We start from the raw sequence: 24088 nt of genomic DNA, 5'->3' as shown, positions 1-24088 counted from the left end.
ATTTGAAACAATGAGTACATTGACGCACTTCTCATCCACACTCTTCTCTTGCGTTGATAAGCCAAATATTTTCTCGCAAGAGAGCAATTAAAGTTTTTGAACCTGCATGACAGTTGTCTAGATGAAGATTGCGTACATATAGTGTACCGAAATAACTTCCCTTCGGTAACAAAAGTGGAGATTTCGTATTGTATTGTAAAGGGGCATTAGCCAAACGTCCACCTACTCTTATTAAGGAAAGTTGTCTGTATTTACCTTTGAAGGTGTGAATAAGGGTGTTAACCGCTGCAAATTAGGTGGTAATATTTCTGAATTTTGCAGTTTACGGATTTCTGCGGTAATGGTGAACATTCTTGAACTATTTGTACCAGTTTGTAGAAAGCCAGCTTATATTCTTTCGCTGTAACTATTTCAGAATTAGGTCTTTATACTTTTTTAAGACCGTCGATAAATCTTAGTATGTATGACGTTACTCTGAGTAATTTTTATATACTGCGCCACACTGTGGAACAGGTTATTATAAGTTAGTGCATATGTTTGCAACGCCCAGAAGGAGACGAGATAGACACATGGTGTCTTTGGCAAAAATGCTCAGGGTGGGCTCCTGAGTCGATATAGCCATGTCCGTCTGTCCGTGAACACATTTTTGTAATCAAAGTCTAGGTCGCAGTTTTAGTCCAATCGACTTCAAATTTGGCACAAGTAAGTGTTTTGGCTCAGAATAGAACCCCATTGATTTTGGAAGAAACCGGTTCAGATTTAGATATAGCTCCCATATATATATTTCGCCCGATATGGACTTATATGGTCCCAGAAGCCAGAGTTTTACCCTAATTTGCTTAAAATTTTGCACAAGAAGAACAATTAGTACTATAATCAAGTGTGCCAAATTTTATTGAAATCGGTTCAGATTTAGATATAGCTCCCATATATATCTTTCGCCCGATATGGTCTAATACGGTCCCAGAAGCCAGATTTTTACCCCAATTTGGTTGAAATTTTGCACAGGGAGTAGAATTAGCATTGTAGCTATGCGTTCCAAATTTGGTTGAAATCGGTTCAGATTTAGATATAGCTCCCATATATAGCTTTCGCCCGATTTACACTCATATGACCACAGAGGCAAATTTTTGCTCCGATTTAGTTGAAATTTTGCACAGGGAGTAGAATTAGCATTGTAGCTATGCGTGCCAAATTTGGTTGAAATCGGTTCAGATTTAGATATAGCTCCCATATATATGTTTTTCTGATTTCGACAAAAATGGTCAAAATTCTAACATTTTCCTTGTAAAATCGCCACTGCTTAGTCGAAAAGTTGTAAAAATGACTCTAATTTTCCTAAACTTCTAATACATATATATCGAGCGATAAATCATAAATAAACTTTTGCGAAGTTTCCTTAAAATTGCTTCAGATTTAAATGTTTCCCATATTTTTTTGAGTCTATAGATTTTGTAGAAGTCTATCAACACATTTGACGGACGTGATATGGTATCGAAAATTTAGATCTACAAAGTGGTGCAGGATATAATATAGTCGGCCCCGCCCGACTTTAGACATTCCTTACTTGTTTATAAGAAGAAAATCGTTCAATGAAATCGCAACTAGAATTGTTTTACAAAGATGCGCATATTGCTGACTTTCTTTTTTCCAGTGCTTCCTCTTCTGGCATTTTAGAAAAGTTTCGATTTACAGGCCATTCAGATTTATCAAGGGATAAAAATGGAGGACCCTCAAACCAAATAGAATCGTTTATCTCCAACACATCACATACTCTGGAAACCAAATCAGCTGAGTTCTGTTTAGTAGGGACATGTTGCCATATAACCCCCTCAGACCATGTCTGGATATCAGCTACTCGGTTTGAAACAAAGGTGGACAAGGTGGATGGGTGAGACGTTATCCAATGAAGTCTGATCTGAGAATCAGTCCAGAGGTATACTTCTTTAACTTTTAACGCTAATATAGATCTCAGCTTAGACCAAAGGTCGCAAAGTACATGGGCAGCGCACAATTGTAATCTGGGTAGAGTTCTTGTCCTGAGAGGGGCAACTCTCGGCTTCGCAGTTAGAATACTGCATTTTTTTATGTTTGAAAATGTACTTCTTACATATATACAACAGCCATATGCTTTAATAGAAGGATCCGCGAGCCCATTAATTTAAATTTCAGCTTTAGAAGAAGTATGAATATATCGGGGTATATGTATCGAATCTATTAAGTTTAAATTCTTTTTGAAATTATTCCATGCTGTATTCAAATGGAATAGATTCATCCCAATCTAATCTCTGCAGCCAAAGCTCCTGTAAACTCATTTTTGCTTTTGTTATAATGGGACAGAGTAATCCTAAGGGGTCGAAGAGTCTCGACGAAATGGACAGAATGTTGCGTTTAGTAGCACGGAGATCTGCAAAATCAGACTCCAAACGAAACTTGAATGAATCTTCTTTTGGCACCCAATGTATGCCTTTGCGCATTCCGATTCAACTTGTAATAATTGTTCGCCCCCGTCACATCCGGAAAATTGTAAATGGTTTGAGTTCCATTTAGTGAGGTTGAAACCTGCTGAACTCATGATTTTGGGTTACCTGTTTTCTAACAAGAATTAGGCCTGCAAGAGTTTCTACACCCGTCAGCATGTCATCAACATAAAAATCTCATTGAATTACTTCGGACGCGATAGGCAGCTTATCCTTGTATAAATCACTTAGATGTATTAAAGACCTTACAGCTAAAAATGGTGCCGAGGAAGTACCGTATGTCACAGTGTTTAGCCTAAAAATTTGGATAGCATCACACATCTTAGCCCTTAGCCCTAAAATTAATTGAACATTTCTGCCGGCCGTCAATCAATACCTGACGGTACATTTTTTCCACATCTGCTGTGATGACGTATTTGTGCATTCGGTAACGAATCAGAATTGAGTATCGTTGGCCCAACAATTAGTATCTCATTAAGTGACGTGTGTGTTGATGTTCGGCTCGAGGCATCGAAACCCAAACCACAAAGCTTAAGCATTGTGGTTGCACTTTGACGCCTCAATACACACTGGTGAGGTATGAAATAATGAGGCGATGTTGGAATTTTGTTGTCTGTCACAGACCCAAATCAACATACTGTGTCATAAACTCATTGCACAATTTTCAAAGATTCCTTAAACCTGTTCACACAATTGTTGTTCTTTGCTGTAGAGTAATTTTCTGCTTTGGGATCTCTTCCAGTTCCCAAAACTTGCGAACAACGCTATCCACAAATGTCTCATCTACAATAGAATGAGAGGAATAGCAAACAGCAGCTTCCGAATTTCTTGGTTGAGAGTATTTTCCAGCAACTACCCATCCAAGTAATGTCTGTTGTATTACTGGTGTGCTCGGACTACTTTTAATTTGAACGACACATAATAATTCGAAAAATACTTCCCCGCTAATTAATAAATCTATCCTTTGGGGCTTAAAAAATATGGGTCAGCTAATTCTATATTATTTGGAATATTCCAATTGAGTATAGAAATTTTTCGATTCGGATGCATATTAGTAATTGAGCTCCAAACCCAGAACTTTGACGAAAACTGGGAGAAATTTACCCTTGATTTAACTGTCAAGTTGTTCATGCATGCGGGGGTGCGAATGCCCCATGCCATATGTAATAAGTAAAACAAATACGGATAATGGCATCCCTGCATGAGTGAACGTATGGCCGTCCTTAACACATCCGATTGTCGCCGTTGAAATATAAGAAATCTTGCATCGATATCTAATGAGAGAAGAGAAGAGAAGACGTCCTTAATTTTTCGGTCTAATATCAACAAGCATCGAGCGCGCAACAAGATTTCCTCGTCATAAAAAACACGGTTGAATCGGGAAAAGAAAAGCCGAATAAACTTGCCATCAGTAAGGTGCATTTATAATTTGTATATCTTAAGACGGCGCGAGTGCGAATCAAGAAACCAATAGTAGCCGCAATTAAAGAATTCAAGGCGGCAATTATTGTATGTTGAACTAGAAGCATGTATATTATTTATAAAAATTAACCTCAATAAAACCTAATCATTGTATTGAATATCGCCTAAATCAACGTCTTCTAATTATTCGGCATCTCAGTGCCCCTTGAGGCAGAGCATCGGCGAATCCAGGTGAAAGTGTCCGTGGTAAGGTTGTCAACCTGGTGTCCCCCGTTGTGTCCCATTCCAAACGAGTGATTCAACGCCTGCTCTAGTGTCTCTATATTAAGGGTGCCAAAAGAAGTGTACACCCAAAGAAAAGTGCCCGACAGGCTAGCTCCATAGTTGCCTACACCAAAGGATAAAAAAGCCGGTGGGTTGGGGGTGCGCCTCCTGTTTTTGGATACAGAATTGATTCCGGCAATGCCAGTAAGATCTAATCTTTCATTTCCCCTTTTCAACTGCAATCTTTGTGCGAACTCTGACCTGTACTATTGCAGTGGCCCATATTACAATATCATCACATGAGGCATGATTTACTGATGCATTGGAGTTCATTGAATGATCAGGTTGGCTATCATGTATGTGATTTGCACTTGGAATAGACTCATTTGTGGTGTATCTATGTACATTTTGGAGACGAACACTTGGCCACAGTATGCCCCTTTTTAAAGCAGTTTATGCATGCAGGCACTGACTTGATAAACTCAAACGTTTGATTCACAGATTGAGATGCAAAAGATGGACATTTGCCTACATCATGTTGGTTGACTTTACAGAAGAAAAAAAACAGTAGAGAGACTTTTCTGACTGTTTTGATTTGGTACAAGATAGCGATGATTTTGAATTTTTTCTAGGGTTATTTTCAATCTTTGATTTCAAAGCCTTATATCTTGTACCAGATGCCTCGTCAGCAGAAATGTGCTGATAACGTCTATTCAAAGCAATTTCACAATCCGACCACAGTGGCAATTTGCTGAAATCAAGCTGTTCTTCCCGTTTACTTTTCGTTATTGAATCAACCTAGGTCATAACTAGATGTATTAGAAAGGCATTAGCAATGTTTTTATCATGTCCAATGGAGAGTAACGATTCGTAAATTGCCGATACTGTATCGATCATGCCTCTTAAGGCCGATGCGGAGGGTTTTCCCATTTCTGGGAGATCAAAGAGTTTTGATATGTTATCAAAATAGATCAAGCAGTCATTGTCGTAAACTTTCATTAGGCTCGCTAAGGCCTTTGGTTAGTTCTCTTCAGATATTTGAAAAGCTCTTACCTTGCCAAGAGCCTCCTCGGATAAACATGATATCAAATGGTTAAACTTTTCTATATCGGTCAAAGACGCATCGTTATGCACCAAATTTTCGAAGAGGCTAATAAAGTTCTTATATTCCGAATACTTGCCTGTAAACTTTGGAAGGCGCATGTTTTGAAGCCTTGACTGCCCAGCAAAAAAAAAAAAAAAAAAGCGTCGCCAAAAATGTAATGAAAAATTTTTTTTTTTTGGATCCGGAAGTGGTGCAAAATTGACGCAGAAGCGATGAATTTAACATGGGCTTGTCATAGGACGGAAGTTGCACTGAATTTGCATCACTTATTTTGGTGTGATCCGAATTCAATATTTTGGATGTAAATTAAAAAATTCTGTAATATTTTGTCACATAAATAATTTGTATAATTTTTTTATAATTTTTAATGGATTCTAACGCTTGTCGGAAACATTTGACCTCAAATATTTCCAAAAATTCACAATTTTTTCAGGTTGGATTTAGCATTTTTGTCGATAAAATTTAAATGATTTGTACCATTTTATGAATTCTTACTCTGTGTTTAACCTATTTGAAACAAAAAAACTTAGAATTATCCTTTCAAAGTATGAAAAAACCAAGTTATAAAAATTTGAATTAAAAGAACTTCCTGGGTAGTTAAAATAAAGACTATCATTGGGAGTGCATCTTCTGGAAGTGCTTTTAAAGTTGTGCCTTTGGAAGAACTTCCAAATTTTTTGCTGGGCGATGGGATGTCATGCTAAAGGATGTTTCCGCTAAACTAGCTTCCCTAGTTTTAGACAGCGCATTAAGAAAGAGTGCCTTTGTACTAATACAAATATCCTCTAACTCTGCCCTTTCGTCATTATCAGGCATTAACATCTCAAGCTCAGTTTGATATTTTAAAACTTGGTCTATGTATGATTTTAACATTTCAAGTCGACATTCTAGCTCAATAGGATTAAGCGCTATGGTTTTCTCGCGGGTCGACTTTATGAATCTTTCAATGTTCTCTATCAATTTAGCTTTCTTATGCTGTATTTTTCCGCCGTATCGGAGGATGGAGAATCCTGCCTCTTCTTACCAGTCTTGTTTTTCAGCGACAATAGCACGTGGACGTTGTCCAATAGACTGTGCTCAATCCTTTTAATGGTAGTTTGGCGTAACGAAAGTGGCTGTGAAATCCACCTCACTCTCTAATTTATTAATATTTCTCACACTTTGCAATTTCTATAAATATTTTTCTCAAACTTAATTTTTTTATTTTTCACTTCCAATGCACACGACCATTTATTTATTTTGTTTATTTCTACTTACTTTCCGATAACAATATGTTGCATTAATCTATCACTTCATTTTTGAGTTGACAGTTATTGGAAGTTCTCTCAAATAGGTATAGACTCTGAAAGCCAGCGTCACTATTTTAATGCGCAATAACACTTCCAATGAATTACCTACTTTTTAACGAGAAATGTTTCTTATTTGAAATGGAAATACTTGAAAACTCATTTAGGTGTGCACCCAGAATCCCAGTTTCTTAATATTTATGATATGGTTTCACCATTCGCATAAAACGGTAAATCTGAGAACGAGTAGAGATTTCTCCCTAATTCATAGAATTTGTTTTGTTAGAGAATTTTTAGATTTAACAACGAGAGTGGTAATGCGTGTGTGGAATACAAAAATAATTTAATCGACAGCTTTACATCCAATACGGCAAATATGTTATTTTTTGTAAATTAAGAAATATTTTGCATATAGTGTCAATCAACTTTGTGATCTTCTGATTAAATTACAGAGACTTCCCAAAACGTAGTAAATTAACGAATTGGGTTATATTGCCCAAACTATTTTTTTGAATTTGTTACCTCTGTATCAGACTGGCTTGAGTCTGAGTTATTTCCTTGATGATTGCTTCGACAAGCACGGCAACAAAAACGAGGCATCGATAATACAAAGATGGTAAGTTAAACCAAATCCACAGTGCTCGCGATAGCCCACCAGTGATAAAACAAATGAAGGCCGATTTTATAGTTTTTATTTGGTTAATGTTTGACTTAATGTCCCTGCTCGGGCGCCAAATGAAGATCCTCAATAGTTTTTGAAGATATTGACAAAAAATATAAATTAATTTTCATTTTAAAAAATCGCTAAAAAAAGAATACACGTCTTATTTCACTGGTGGCTATGTAAGAGAGACAGGAAGCATTGACTTCGTTGAGTTACATCTTCAAGCATGAAAAACTGTTCTCTAATTACATAGTAAACAAAGCTTATTGTCCAATACATCACTGGGTTTACTTCAATCATTAATTCATTAAATCTCTTACAATTAATTCCATGAAATTCAAAATTATTATTATTGAAAAAATCGATATCAAACAGTGATCGTATTCAATCTCTGGTTGTATGTGGAATTGCAATTAGTAAAATTCCTCATCGCATTCCCCAAGAACATTCAAATGTTTATGATATCTTACGATTCTTATCATATTCCAATATCATAATACACAAAACTCATCTCTAACGAAACGGAAACTTCACATCTATGTCGAATACTGCCACATTTCTTAGTCATAGAAATGTAAACTAAACCCAAAAAAGAAAACGAAAAACTTTAAAATTATTTCTACAAAGGATATAGCACAAAGCAATGTGAATGCAATCACCTGACAACAGCATCCGAAGAACGTGCTCCAGAATCTGCTCTAATGAACGATACTTACCTGGAGTGCAACATGTAGACGTTTGGCCCAGGGACGAGCTTGCTTTTTGTCGCTTACAATCATGTCCATATGATGTTGCATACGTGTCAGGACCCAATGGAAACATTGTACGCTCAGCGATTCACTGCAAAATAGTTAGAGCAAAAATAGGTGAGATGGGTAAGGGAAAGACGGGAACAAAGGAAAGAAACATTAAATTCCGTTGAAAGCTGATATAATTATAAACGAAGAAGAAATTAACTGCAAGGAAATGTTTGCACTTAAATAATGCTTAAGACAAGTCTCCAATGAGACACGACAAAACACACTTTAACAAAAACACGGAAAAGCCAACCAAATGGAATGGGGCTAAGCAACCGTCATATTTATAATATTTTAGTTAACAGTGATGTCTGTTGGCGTGAAAAATTAAAAAACGCATTGTAACCATTTAATAAAATGGTACCCAGCAAAAAAAAAAAACAATCTCGCCATAAAAGTAGCGAAAATTTTCTTTTTAGATGCGGGAGTGGTGCAAAATTAATACAGAGGCGATGAATTTGGCATGGGCTTGTCACACCCACAGAAGGAATATGATCGCCTCAAACATTTTGCTCCTAAAACATGTTTGAAGCGATCATGTTTGTATAAATAATCGAGAAGGTTCAGCGGTTGAAACCAGAAGTGCCCATAAAGGGTGATACGGTCAAACTTTGGTCAATATAAACTTGACGTATTTCTTTCAATTTTGCATTTAAAAAACCTGAGCACCCCTCATTTTGAAGGTGTGTGTGTGTAGAATGTTGCTCCTATTTTGATTTTGGAATTCACTCTTCAGTTGTCAAAATGCCGTCCAAGCACGATGAGCAGTGTATCAAAATTTTGCTCGCGCATCGCGAAAATCCGAGCTACTCGCATGCAAAGCTGGCAAAATCGAAAACCGGAAGCCGCTGAGACGACAAAGAGAGTTGCCGGTAGTTTCAAGCGAAACCCTAACCTCTCTCTCCGAGATGCCGCAAATAAGCTGGGTGTATCGTCTACAACCGTGCATCGAGCCAAAAAACGAGCCGGACTATCGACTTACAAGAAGGTAGTGACTCCAAATCGCGATGATAAACAAAATACGACGGCCAAAGCGCGATCCCGGAGGCTGTACACGACGATGCTGACGAAGTTTGACTGCGTGGTAATGGACGACGAAACATACGTCAAAGCCGACTACAAGCAGCTTCCGGGACAGGAGTTTTATACGGCAAAAGGAAGGGGAAAGGTAGCAGATATTTTCAAGCACATAAAACTGTCAAAGTTCGCAAAGAAATATCTGGTTTGGCAAGCCATCTGTACCTGTGGCTTGAAAAGCAGCATTTTCATAGCTTCCGGGACTGTCAACCAAGAAATTTACGAGAAAGAGTGTTTGAATAAACGTCTGCTGCCTTTCCTGAAGAAACACGGTTGTTCCGTACTGTTTTGGACGGATTTGGCATCTTGCCATTACGGTAAAAAGGCCATGGAGTGGTACGCCGCCAACAACGTGCAGGTGGTTCCCAAGGACAAGAACCCTCCCAACACGCCAGAGCTCCGCCCAATTGAGAAATACTGGGCTATTGTCAAGCGGAACTTAAAGAAGACCAAAAAAACTGCTAAGGACGAGCAGCAGTTCAAGGCAAACTGCCTTTCTGCGGCGAAGAAGGTGGATTTTGTACAGCCACCTACAAAATCTGATGGCAGGTGTCAAGCGTGAGGCCCGGCAATTCGGATTTGGAAAAGCGAATGCCTAACTGAATATTTTTCCTGAATTTTATACTAATTGAACTTGAAAAAGAAATTTAATTTGATTTTTTAAATAAACGATTTCACCGATTTACACGCGTTTTCCCTTGACCAAATTTTGACCGTATCACCCTTTGTGTTATAGGTACTTTTAGTTAATGTGGTATCACAATGGACTGAATAGTCTAAGTGAGCCTGAATCTTAATCGGGCTGCCACTTTAACCTAACCTAACATGTTTGCAGCAACCCTATTTTATTGGAAACTATGTATTTAATTCAAACATGTTATGGTTGGCGCGAAAACAACAGTTTTGCTCTTAAAACATGTTTGTTGTGATCATATTCCTTCATTTCAACAACCGTTGCAATGAATTTGCATCACTTCTTAAGGTGTGATTCGAATTCAGTGTTTTTGATGTGAAAAGTTTTTTCATTTTGTCTTGTCTGAGACGTTTGACCTCAAAGTTTTCAAAAATTTGACATTTTTCTAGAATGGATTTAGCATTGTTTTCGACAAAATTTAAATAATTAGTACAATTTTTATTTATTGTTACTCTATTTTTTTTTCAAACAAAGATAAAATTATCCATTAAAAATATGAATTAAAAAAAAATTAATTAAAATAACTTCCCGTGTGGTTAAAATAAAGTACATCTTTTGGAAGTGCTTTTAATGTTGTGTCTTATATTCTGGAAAGGGTATAGATTTCAAAGACCGTACAGTGATTCTTAATCGCTTTTTTGGAAATAATTCTGCAACTTTTGAACGGATAAAGATATCAACAAAATTTTTTCTGAGGAATTCTCCTCTAAGTTTGCAAGTTTGTGGGTTCTTAGTAGGTGTCCAGTACAGTTTAAAATTTTAGTTTATGTTTAGTTAAAACTGAGAGGATTGCCTTTTATATAAATATATATTAATCATCGAAATCGTTTTTCAAAATGTTCCCCATTGAGATCTATACCCTTTTGCATGGGAGCCACCGTGGTGCAATGGTTAGCATGCCCGCCTTGCATACACAAGGTCGTGGGTTCGATTCCTGCTTCGACCGAACACCAAAAAGTTTTTCAGCGGTGGATTATCCCACCTCAGTAATGCTGGTGACATTTCTGAGGGTTTCAAAGCTTCTCTAAGTGGTTTCACTGCAATGTGGAACGCCGTTCGGACTCGGCTATAAAAAGGAGGTCCCTTGTCATTGAGCTTAACATGGAATCGGGCAGCACTCAGTGATAAGAGAGAAGTTCACCAATGTGGTATCACAATGGACTGAATAGTCTAAGTGAGCCTGATACATCGGGCTGCCACCTAACCTAACCTATACCCTTTTGCATGGGTTTGAATCAGTTGTCGAAGCGCCTTTCCCACTCTGATTGAGGTATTTCCAAAACTGAACACATTAACCGCTTTTTCAGGAGTCGAAAAACGTTGACCTCTCATTTTATTTGTTTGTGTACGGGGCTAGAAAGAAAACATTCGATGCCAGACCAGGACTACACGGCGGATGACCCATCAAATCTATATTTTGAGTGCTCAAAAATGCACTTGATTGAGCTGATATGTGCATTGACATGATAAAGAGAGATCCGGTTGGATTTCCAGATTTCTTGGAAGGAAAATGGCAAACAAATGATTGTGCACCAGTTATATTTATTGTGCTACGTTGTTATAGTGGTACGATTGCGATACGTCCAGTCTTTTAGACGTAAATTTGCTTGGAATTGTGAAATTTGGCTTATCTTGAAGTACCCATACAAACGACTGCTATTTACATTCGGACTCATATGCGTAAATCCTGTCCTAGACGTGTTCCAAAACAAAGCGATCCTATTTGTGGATCATTTCTTTCGACCAATTGAATCGAGCCTTTTTTGAGCGATTGATAAATTGAGTGGGAAACAACGCGAAATTTTTTACCTTTAAATATTCATGCAATATTTAATACATGCTGGCCCCACTAATGTATAAGTTTGTCTCAATCTCACGATAGGTCACAGACGATCTTTCAGTGGTTCCTGGAACAACAATTGATTTTGGCCAACCTTCACGAAATTCGTCTTGGAGTGCACTACGACTTCGGTTGAATTCACCTTACACGCAAAGAAAAAAAGTTTGGAAAACATTTTTCTTTTATTAGAGTTTTGTGATTTTTGAAAATTTCAAAATTTTATAACCAAAAATATTTTCCTTGAGGACTGTAGACGTCGATGATATCTGGTCTGCTATCTGCAGCATAAAATCGAATGCCGTCGGAAGTGATGGTGTTCCGTTGAAATTTATTGGAATGCTATTTCCGGGTATATCGCATCATATCGCACATATATTCAACACGATTATTACCACTTCGACGTTTCCGAGTCAGTGGACTTGTGCTAGGATTGTGCCTGTTCCCAAGATTCGATATCCGCAGGGGCCTTCTGACTTTCGACCTATTAGCATACTCCCCGCACTCTCTAAAGTGTTGGAAGTAATTATAAATAACCAGCTCTCTCTCTCAAAAAAAAAAAATAGATTGATTTCGGAATTTCAATCCGGGTTCAGGAAAGGGCACAGTACCACTACACTGATGGTTGATTTAGTTGATGATATACGGAGGAACTTAGACTGCAGAAATTTTACGGTATTGGTAAGTCTCGATTTTAGCCGGGCGTTTGACTCTATCAGTCATGAACTTCTCCTCAACAAAATGTACCAGTTTTACGGATTTTCTATTCCTCTTTGTCGCCTATGCAAATCCTTTCTTTCAGGTAGAAGTCAGTACGTTGAGTGTAATGGTTCCACCTCCCGTTTACGGAATGTATATCGCGGTGTTCCGCAAGGCTCCATTTTAGGTCCTTTATTTTTCTCAATGTATATCAATGATATATTTCAGGTTTTATCCTTTGGAAGGGCTCGGCCATATGTTGATGATTTGCAAATTGTTGGTAGTGGAGGATCGGATGAATGATGAACTGGTGACGGTGTCTACATGGTGTAGGGATAATTTTATTGAGGTTAATGCTGCTAAATCCAAGTGCATTACTTTTAATGGTTCGAATTTTTCTAGTTTGAATTTCTTTATTAACAATAGTGTTATTGACAAAGTTGATTGCATTAAGGTTTTGGAATTTTACGTTGATAATCGTCTTAATTTCGACAGGCATATAAATAAGGTCATTTCGAATATTACATTTCAACTACGCAGAATGTATAGGGCAGGATCAAGTCTCCCTTTTACTATACGAAGGCGCATAGGACTTGGTCTTATAATGCCACACATTATGTATGGCCTGGAAGTATTTTCTGGAACCAGTTCGGGTAGCCTACATCGCCTCAAGGTTTGTTTTAATCAGATTATTCGATATATATACAATTTGAGGGTGCATGACCATGTAGCTCTGTGGAACTTTTAGGGTGCACCTTTGAGAATTTTATTAAATTAAGGCTAAGATGTTGTTTTACAAGACAATGAAATATTGTAATCCATCTTATTTGATTGCACTTTTTGAATTTGGAGACTCGAATAGAACTCGCTGCTTGGTGGTTCCACGGTACCAGACCTTAGTGATGCAGAGATCATTTCAGGTGAGAGTGGTAAGGTTGTGGAACACAATTGTTCCCAACGACAATAGGAATTTCTCCCTATATTGTCATGAATATAGACGAATATTAATTTTGCGGCTTTAGAAAGAAAGGAAACAGAAAAATGTTATACACTGACATTAATGGTCGTACAATTTAAAATGTTCTCTTATTATTTACCCATATTAGAGTCATTTATTTATTTACTGCATTTTGATATTATAATCTAAGTATATTATATATGGATTTGAATTTGTTATACCATAGTGTCTTTCTAAATTGTAGCTACACCCTCAAAAAAAAATCGCTTCTGTAACATATGCTCCCAAACATATTTTGCTTCAAGCATATACATTTTTGGGTATTGCCCAAACATTTATATGTTTGATTTCTAACAATATATAATATTTTAAAAGCATATTGGTCGAAACAATATAATATGTTTGAGTAGTCTAAGTTCCAAACATTTTGTATTTTACCATCCAAATTCAATAATGTTGTCTTCCAAAAAACTATATGTTCTTATGTGAACATATAATATGTTTGGAAACATTTTGAACCCAAAAATATTATATGCTTAGAAGAATTTTCTCCCAAAGAAGATTGTGCTCAACAATTTTTTTCTGCCTTATTGTATATTCCCTCACTTCCACGAGTTTTTAGCACCTTTTTCTGTAATACAAACATTTTAGAAGAAATTATTATATTTTATATTTTTTTTAATTTTACCTTTTGCCGGACGGGGATTCGAACAGCGGACCACACAGTTTGTAAGCCAGCACACTAACCACTGGCCTACGTACCTGTTATGGCCATCAAGAGATAATTATCGTTATAAGTTATATTTATATAGCATAGCTGGCGGCGCCCACGAGCCGATGCAATCATAACATTGTTAAACATACATTTGTTGGCAGCGTGGAGCAGTGGTTGGTCGTCCGCCTTGCGTGACAAGGGACCTGGGTTCGATCCCTGCTTCGACCAACACCATTTTTTTAAATATATTTTTTAACATATTTTCCAAATACGTTCGGAAGTTCCCGAAAAGGTGTTCAGCATTACATACTATTATATTAAATTTTTACTACGAAATTTTAAAGTGTGTTTTATAAAAGACTTAAAGTCAGAAAAGAAAAGTGCTTGATATAAGCGAAATGGACTGAGTTCAAATCAAATATTATTTTTTTATTGCAAAAATAAAAATTGTGTAACAAATAAAGGTTTTTGTATACAAGTTTAAAATTTTCGAAGAAATTCAAAAACTCTTACAAAATAAGAACGTGAATTCGAGTATATAAAAATATTTTTCCATCGAATCCTAAGGTTAACGATAACCATTCAAAAGCACATTATATTTAAATTCTAAACAGTAATTTTAAAACAGCACATAAATTTATTTTGGTGTGAACAATTGTTTGCTAGCATGTAACACCATTAATTTAGAAATACAAATAAATATATAAATTTTTATTAACGAATAATTTTGTACTTAATTTAATTCTTAAGGCCGGTATAAATTGGCATTATCACGTTAAAATGGCCATGTTTACCCTTTTACTTTTCTTTAATAATTTCTTTTAAAGAAAATATACTTATTCAATTGTTGCTTTGGATCTTTCCCCACCATGTTATAATACAATTTAATATAATTTCGAAAAAAATCCGTCAACTCCTCTTGGAATACTCATTAATAAAGAGGAACTAATCTTTGTTTTTATAGATCTTCAAAGGTCGATACTTTCAATGAAGTCGTGTTGTTGCTATAATTAAGTGATTTGGCTTAAAAATGGGTATCATAACATGAAAGAACAAATTTTGGACTAAGGTCAACTTGACTTTAATAATTCAGAAAAATTCTTTAAAATTAATGAAACTGTCTTCAAATTTGTTGCATTTTTGCATCTTGACTACAAGGCAAAAATCATTCACAAATAGGATATGTTTTTCAATAATTTATTTTAAAGGCATTTTTTACTTGAAACATAGCATAATTTCTACTGGAAGTCTTGTTTTTAACGGAAAAAGCTGAAAAAGCGAAAATTTGAAATGTGCTTCGTAGAGTCAAGTACACAAAACCCCATTTAAAAGAGAATTGTGTCTTAAAAGCACCCTTACTTGTATTCTCCGCTTCTTTGGTTGAAATCAAATCAAAATTGTTAAAGTGGAGACACAATCTTTGGAACCGGACATGCTTTTTGTTCAGTGTATAGTGCCCTTTCGTTAGTTTTTATGAAGATCCCTTTAATTACCTTTGTTTGAATATTTTGACTTACTCGTCCTACGTTCCGATTTGTTTTGACGAAACAAAAAATTTGTGCCCGTAATGCGAAAATGATAAACAAAACTCATGCTCTTTTTATACCCTAAACCACATAGTGGTTAGGGTATAATAAGTTTGATCGGCCAAAAAATGTGCCTACCAGAAATATTGAATAGACCCCATAAAATATATACCGATCGACTCAGAATCACCTCCTGAGTCGATCTAGCGCTTGGTGTCCGTCCGTCCGTCCGTCTGTCCATGTATTTGTTGTTCACAGGATTCCGGTCGCAATTATTAACCGATTTTGATGAAATTTGGTACAGGGAGTTGTTTGGGCACAAGGACGAACGCTATTGAATTTGGAGAAATCGGATCAAATTTAGATATAGCTCCCATATATATGTATCGCCCGATTTCGACAAATGGGGTCACGTTGCGTTTTTTTTCAAACGGATCGTCACCAAATTTGGCAAAAGGTAATCTTTTCCATCGCCCTTCAAGTCTGCAAAATTTCATCCAAATCGGTTCAGATTTAGATATAGCTCTCATATATATGTATCGCCCGATTTTCCCAAATTTGGCCACAAAACCTTTATTTATCAACCGATCTTACTCAAAGTTGGCTAAATATAATTTTCTATAGCACTAACTATATGTGCAAAAAATCATCGAAATCGGTTCAGATTTAGCTATAGCTCCCATATATATGTACTGCCCGATTTTTCTAAATTTGGCCATAAAACCCTTATTTATCAACCAATCTTACCCAAATTTGGCTAAATGTAGTCTTCTATAGCACTTACTATATATGCAAAAAATCATCGAAATCGGTTCAAATTTAGATATAGCTCCCGTATATATGTATAGCCCGATTTTCCCAAATTTAGCCATAGAACCCTTATTTATTAACCGATCTTACTAAAAGTTGGCTAGATCCAGTCCTCTATAGTAGTAACTATATGTGCAAAATTTCATCGAAATCGGTTTAGATGTAGATATAGCTCCCATATATGTATCACCCGATTTTGAAAAATTCCCCCCTAATAACCTTATGTTTGACCATACATGCCTCATTTCTTAACTGATCTTACTCAAATCTTGCACAAGCTTACCTTTTGTGGTATTAATCAAACCCGCAAAATATTATGCAAATTGGTTCATATTTAGATATAGCTTCCATATATATGCATCGCTCGATTTTCCCAAATTTGGCATTGTACTCTTATTTATTAACCAATGTTACTCAAATTTCAAATTTTGATGTACTAGCCGATCGTTCTATACGTACTTGTAGCTCTTACATAAGAATATTGCTCGATTTTTACAAATTTGTATTTATTACCCACACTAATTTAACGATTTTCTCTTTTTTAATAATGGGCTCAATATTAGTGGCATACTAACTCCGTAGGTGCAATATCAACACAGCCAGTGTTGCTAGAAGTAGGGGAAATTCCCTATATGTAGGGGTTTTCTAATATTTATTTAGAAATTAGAAGCCGGCAAGGATTGATCTTTAACAATTTGTGGTAAACTTTATTCCTGTAGAAAATTTTGTCAACATTTTATTTCTATAGAACATTTTGTCAAAATTGTATTTCTATAGAAATTTTTCTCAAAATATTATTTCTATAAAAAATTTTCTCAAAATTTTATTTCTGTGGAACTTTTTCTCAACATTTTATTTCTATAGAATATATTGTCAAAATTTTATTTCTATAGAAAAATTTCTCACAAAAATTTGTTTATAGAAACTTTTTCCAAAATTTTATTTTTATAGATATTTAACAAAAAAGATTACTAATTTGGGTAAAATTCTACCAACTGTGGCAACCGTGGTGGTAATACAAATTGATATTCTAAGTTATATACGTTGCATATTCATGTTTTAAGACAATAAAGTACTTAGGACCATTTTTGTTTTGTAAAATTTTTTAAATTTAACGAAAAATATAGTGGGGAAAATTGTTTGGGAATGTATGGGAAAGTAGGGAACTTTTTTTGTCCTTGTAGGGTAAACCGAACATTTTCCCTGGCAACATTGAGTATGAGCTATAGTCAGAGTGACACATAGCACCCAAAGACATGTACCCCTCAATTTTCTTAAATATGCAACTGCGGTTTATCTCCCAGACCTATATGTTACCCCACAAATGCTTATGATTACTAATTCTGTAATGGTGGTTTAGGGTATGATATAGTCGGCCCCGCCCGACTTTCTACTTTACTTACTTGTTTTCAAATATATTTTATCTTGGTTCCGAATGAATTTTCTCTCCGAATACTGATTTTAATATTTTACTTAAGCATATACAATTTTTGGCGAAGTCTTATATCACAACATATATATGTTTACTCATAATATGTAACTTTATTCTTGTTTATATTCACACATCCCGTGTAAAAATTGAGAGATCTAATCATGTCTAATAATATCAAAGTATATATAATTATATCTGCTCAGATATGGTTGTAGATATAAATAGATCTACGGAGATATGTTATGTATAGTGTTATATATGATTAGATCTGATTCCAGATCTAATTATATATGTTGTTATATCTATTTATATAAGTCATATCTGGTAAGATCTAATTGTATATCTTCATATATGACATCATATCTAATTATATATACTATATAGAGCTGCATATCTAATTATATATCGCGTTAAATCATGAACCAGTTCTGTAACACGGATAAAAAAATATTTGTATATGTTTGTGTTTAAAAATAATGTGTTTGTTACGAGAATATTAACGTGATATACTTGGTTACATGCACGTATGTTTGGTCGCACATCAAAACAAGTGGTGAACATAACCAAACAATCTTTATATGTTGCGACAGTTTCAAGAAACCCTTTTTAATATCATTCATAAAATGCTTAACTTTCAGACACAACTGTCTTTTTGTTTTCAAAAATATCACCCCATAACTATCACCATTAGCAACACCTGTTGTTATTAAATTTGAAAAAAAAAAAAATATATCAAATATTTGATAATGCGAGTTTGATATTTTTATTTTATATAAAAATCTAATGTCTTCTCATTTTTCGAGGAAGATAAAAGAGTAAGAGAAGCTGTGGTAAGGTAAGTTTATTGTTTTGTTGCTATTTTTATATATTGATGAAATGTTTCTTTACAGATGATATGTATTGGGAACAACATATATTGTCGTCCCATCATTCACAACATGGCATTGGGGACGTCCCACAAGGCTTCGCATGTGGCTCGCAAGTTGCTGGAAGGCGTATTCAAACGAAATGTAACTCACTGGACAACCCCCAATGGCACAGGGTTTGGAGATACAGAACCCGTTTTTGCCCAAAATCACAGGGCCAAAGAAGCTATTGTTGGTAAGTATACCCTTATACCAAATCTATAAATTTCAAATTAACTGATAAATCGTTTACTGTCTTTAGATTTTTCATTCCGGGTTGCGAAAGAGCAGAATTGGGAGTCATAATCGAAAAAAGACGTGGAGAGGGCAATGTCCCAACGTCTTGGCGAGATCAAACGACAAAAGTAGTAAATAGACCACTATTGTTTAACTTTTTCGTTTTTTGTTTTTAATGAATTCTAAAACTTAAGTTACTTAACATACATAAAATGTACGATCTCAATAGTAATTTAAATAATACAGTTTTACCATTATTAATATAGTATATTATATAATTCGTTTTATTAAATAGGGTAATATTATATGTAACGGGGAAAGGTTACAATTTGTAGATAAAATTATATATAATTAGATATATTAACATCTAATTATATCAGATTAGATATAATTAGATGTGGGCCAAATTTGAGATCTGGTCAGATCTAACTCCTTTAGATTTAGATCTGATCAGATATTACCATTTTTCGGATCTGACCATATCTGCCTAGATATACTACCGTATCTAATCAGATATGGCGGCAGATCTAATAATATCTGGTCAGATCCACCAATTTTTACACGGGATAGTATTTTTCCTATATTTAATGAAATTTTCTTTGTGTATATATATTTGTAATGCGCCAATTGGTTACTTTCATTATTTTACTTCCAGCATACACCTTGTCTCTCTTTGTAAACACATATATGTGTATGGGCTATTTCTAAATTAATATATGTTTGCATCCAAGCATATTATATTTACAAACATTTTATGTCCCAAACATAATATGTTCTAACATATTAACATATATGTCCCAAACATATTATGCTAGTTTATGAACATTATATGTTTGCACTCAAAAATATTGTGTTTAAAAATTTGAGTTCCAAACATATAATGTTTATACCCAAACATATGAAAAACAGTCTTTTTCGTCCGTGTATGCATAATCATATTTGGACTGTCCTTGGCTTTTCGATTATGAAATAAAGATATATGAAATGAAATGAATTGACAATAACAACTACGTAGCCCAGTGTATAGTGAGTTGACTTCAGAACGGAGAATTCGCGGATCGATTCTCCGTTCCGAAATGTAAAATTTATAAAATCGAATAATTTCTTCTACAGAAATAGGTGCTAAGAACTGAAAAACCTCTTGAAAGTGAGAAAGGTATGAGGGAAGTTGCAATTAGCCAGAAAAGAAATAGATTTTATATCCTGTAAAAGAATCAACGTCTATCATAAAAGTATCTTCCAAACAAACTTCCATATAGCGAAAATCAAATGACAAACGATATTTGTTTGTCTAAAACTTCGTCTGGTAGGAAAGAATTATTTTTTTGCGTGTACCATCAAAAAACACAGGTTCTTGAAGGAGCGTCATCGCTAAACATTAAATTAAGTTCATCGATGCACTGTAGTTGAGATAATCTATGCCGAAAGTTATAACGAATTATCGAATGAAAATGTTCATGATTTAATTCCATGTTTTTTGGGCGAGATTAATCTTTTAAGTTACTGCACTGAAAGAATACTTCTTTTCTGAGGAACGAAATTGTAGACAATTACAGTTTTCTTTAGCCGCTATATAATTTTATTTAACAGCAAGTAAACAACAATGGAGACATCGTTCGTCTTCAATTCGATTTTATTTGCTCTTAAAGAAAATACTTTACATTAAAGGAAAATTTCGTTTGTCTAAATTTTCGTACTGGAGAAAACTATTTTTTCTCTGGGCGTGTGAACAACACAAATAGTGCTAGTATTTCAAAACGTTCTGAATACGTGTAACCTAAAAATTTCAAGTAGTACGATAGAGTTGTCAGTTGGCAACACTAGGGTTGTCCAATCCCGCCAAATAAAAGGCTACGAGGGTTGATTTCCCCAAACATGTACTTGTTTCCAATTCTATCATGAGATTGAGGCTACATAATTTCAAACTAAGCTAAAGATTGTTGGGTTCCTAGTTTTTGGCAAGAAGACATTTCTTTCGATTCGATACCACTGTGCTTTTCAAAGGATAGAGTATTCGGTTGTCACGGTAAAAAATCGTATCACGTATACAGCTACAATACTCTCTGAAATTCAATTCTTAGTTAAAACCACCTGTACCTTTACACTGATATAAATCGAACTTCTGAATGGTGAAATGAATCCTTTAATTGATATTCCATTCAAATCGCATGTTTCCATACAACCTATGATCCGACATAATTAAGCTCCTTTGTAAGACGAGGACATTACCATAGCTATTCATATTATGCTCTCACTATTGTCACATAGAGAGCAATATTCAGAATAATTAGAATTAACGAATGAATACTGTTTGACTAACTAACTACCTGAAAGACTGGCTGACACAAAGGCCAAAGACATGAAGAAGTGGAAAGTGACAACAGAGGTCTATCAAGAAATTAAAAGTAGTTAAGGGAACTTAAGGAAATCTTAGCATTCTGCCCTCTCCATCGTCTTCAAGCATTCCAGGTGGATGAGTGTGAAGTTCTTACATGCCATCTTCGCATAGAAATACATACTCAAAGGACCGGAATGCAACACACAAACACACAGAAAAATTTCCAAGTCAACTTTCGAGAAAACAGGACTCATTAACGAAATTAAAATTTTTCAAGTGGAAATAAAGCACACATTGGGCCAACACCGAGTATATCGTACATCATGCCTGTCCATCTTCATACATCCATAAAACCAAGAGGAAACTTAACTCCAAACATGTCTAAGGAGGATTTAAAAGAAACGACAGCGGCAGCAACAACAGCTACAAAGGAATCAGTTGCACCAAACCGGTTGCGTCGTCATCAAATGCCGTTCCTCAAAGGACAACTGGCGGAGAATTTATTCACTCACATGGGGAAGCCATACAGTCACACATTTTTTGAAGATATTTCCTTTTTCTTTGATACAATACCAAGCCATATGGGATCTTTCTTTTGCCAGCCAGCCAACCCACCCAGTGGCATCTTAAAGATGAAGCTAAAGCCAACCAGTTTGGATGGATGGCTCTTGCCATGGATGAATTGAAAAGAGAATTTTTAATTGGATTTAATTTTCAATAGAATTAGATGGGATCACAGACAGACGGACAGAGAGATAGTACCAACTTTGTGTTCAAGACAAAACGAAGGTAAATGACCGTGTTAAAGAGCAACCAATGGGAACACCAGCTATTTTGTAAAATGTGAAAATCCGATGCGGGCATTCATAGGGGTCGTTTGTGCCATCTGAAACCCTTGAATAAGTCAAGTAATTTGGTGCACACATCAACACCGAATAAGATATCAGGAATTCCTTCCGTTTCCCCTCTACTTCGAATTCTCATCACAAGAAAACTTGTAAAGTTTTACCGGGTTTGGATATTAATAGACAGACCAGAACCATTGAGAATTAAATTGAGAGCGAAAAGGACATTCAGACATGACTAGAGTTGAAATGATTTAATTGAACCACCAATTCTTAATGAATTATTTAACCAATGTGTTCAAGCATGATGGTAGATCCTTAGGCGGTGAAGGGATTCATTTCGTGGTTTCATTGCTTCCGAGTATAGGGATGAAAGATGTTCCACGCGTATATGTTTCACACTACTTTCATTGTAGGATAAATTCCTGAAATCGTTTTCTTTGTAATCAAAAGAAATAGTGAATGGGTAAAGGAACTCGATAAAAATTATTTCGCTACGGTTATGCGAATCCTTTGAATAAAGTACGAGAACTAAAGGATATGTAATTCAAGTGCATATGTTGATATGGAGACCAAAGTGAAAATTGTATTGTATGCACGCTTACGTTGAAGAACTTCATATTAAAGCTCACCATCAAAAGTGAAATAGAGGACGAAATTCAAATGCAAATGCAAATGGAATGGAGACGAAAGAGTAAATTCTAGTGCATTCACGCTCACGTGGGAAAACTTCATGTTAAACTTCAACTTCACAACAAGAGGGAAAATTCCTAGAGTATAGGTCATCAACCAAAATCATGCTTGTACATTTATACTCACTATCATGTACACTCTGTGATCCGGAAACCAACACTAGCGCGGACTAATTTTTTAAGAAATGTATAGATTTTATTATTGCCATCTCGCATCTATTGCTGAAAAAGTCACTAGTTACAGTGGCGGCAAGAATACACAAAGTGGCTATTAGGATAAGATGTAATGTTGTCATATATCTATCTATGTAGGATATAAAGTCTGAACTGTGTTTGTTTCTATGTTCCGGCAGAACCGATATACTTGAAATTTTCAGAGAACGTAAATGCTGTTCATGTGATGACATTTTGAAAATTACGCCAAAGTTCTCCGATTTGCTTGCAATTTTCAGGGAAGATTAGGGGTAACGTCTACACAAAGATCCGCTACTTTATTTTTCGATATTTGGTCGGGGAGCTAGACCACCCATTTGCCCGACTTTTTTTAAAGTACAGTGAAAAAACTAAACTTCTCAGATTTACTTGAAGTTTACAGAGTATGTGGGGAAGGTTATGAAGTTAATATGGGGGTTACCAGATTTTGTAATATTTGGACGGGATATGGGGGCTCCCCTTGCCAGACTTTTTGAAAATTAAACTATAGTTATTCGATTTCTTGAAATTTTACAGGAGGTTGAAGGCGACGTCTAAACAAGGTTAGGTTAGGTTATGTGGCAGCCTGATGTATCAGGCTCACTTAGACTATTCAGTCCGTTGTGATACCACAGTGGTGAACTTCTCTCTTATCACTGAGTGCTGCCCGATTCCATGTTAAGCTCAATGACAAGGGACCTCCTTTTTATAGCCGAGTCCGAACGGCGTTCCACATTCCGGTGAAACCACTTAGAGAAGCTTTGAAACTCTCAGCAATGTCACCAGCATTACTGAGGTGGGATAATCCACCGCTGAAAAACTTTTTGGTGTTCGGTCGTAGCAGGAATCGAACCCACGACCTTGTGTATGCAAGGCGGGCATGCTAACCATTGCACCACGGTGGCTCCAAAGATTCGCTACTTTATTTTTCGATACGTGGTCGAAAAGAAGGACCTAGACTTGCCCGACATTTTGAAAATTTAAAAGTTTCCGGATTTTCTTGAAATTTAGGGGAAGTTTAGCCCTGCCTCTGGAAAAAAACCTAATTTGTTCTTTGATATTTGATCGAGGAAGGGCACGTCCATTTTTTAAAACAATAAAGCAACATCTACA

The 24088-nt window shown here is 35.7% G+C and overlaps 1 protein-coding gene across 1 annotated transcript in view; it reads right to left on the bottom strand.

Moving 5' to 3' along the window:
• The window catches only part of timeout (circadian regulator timeout), a 1081463-nt gene that overhangs the window by 864678 nt on the left and 192697 nt on the right, over positions 1 to 24088 (bottom strand). Inside the window, exon 6 of the mRNA XM_075291454.1 lies at positions 7938 to 8061. Coding sequence (XP_075147569.1) covers positions 7938 to 8061 — 124 coding nt within the window. The remainder of the gene's footprint in view (positions 1 to 7937; positions 8062 to 24088) is intronic.

This window comes from Haematobia irritans, chromosome 1, assembly GCF_050003625.1.
Source record: "Haematobia irritans isolate KBUSLIRL chromosome 1, ASM5000362v1, whole genome shotgun sequence".
Lineage (NCBI taxonomy): Eukaryota > Metazoa > Arthropoda > Insecta > Diptera > Muscidae > Haematobia > Haematobia irritans.
This window is presented reverse-complemented; position numbering and strand designations above follow the sequence as displayed.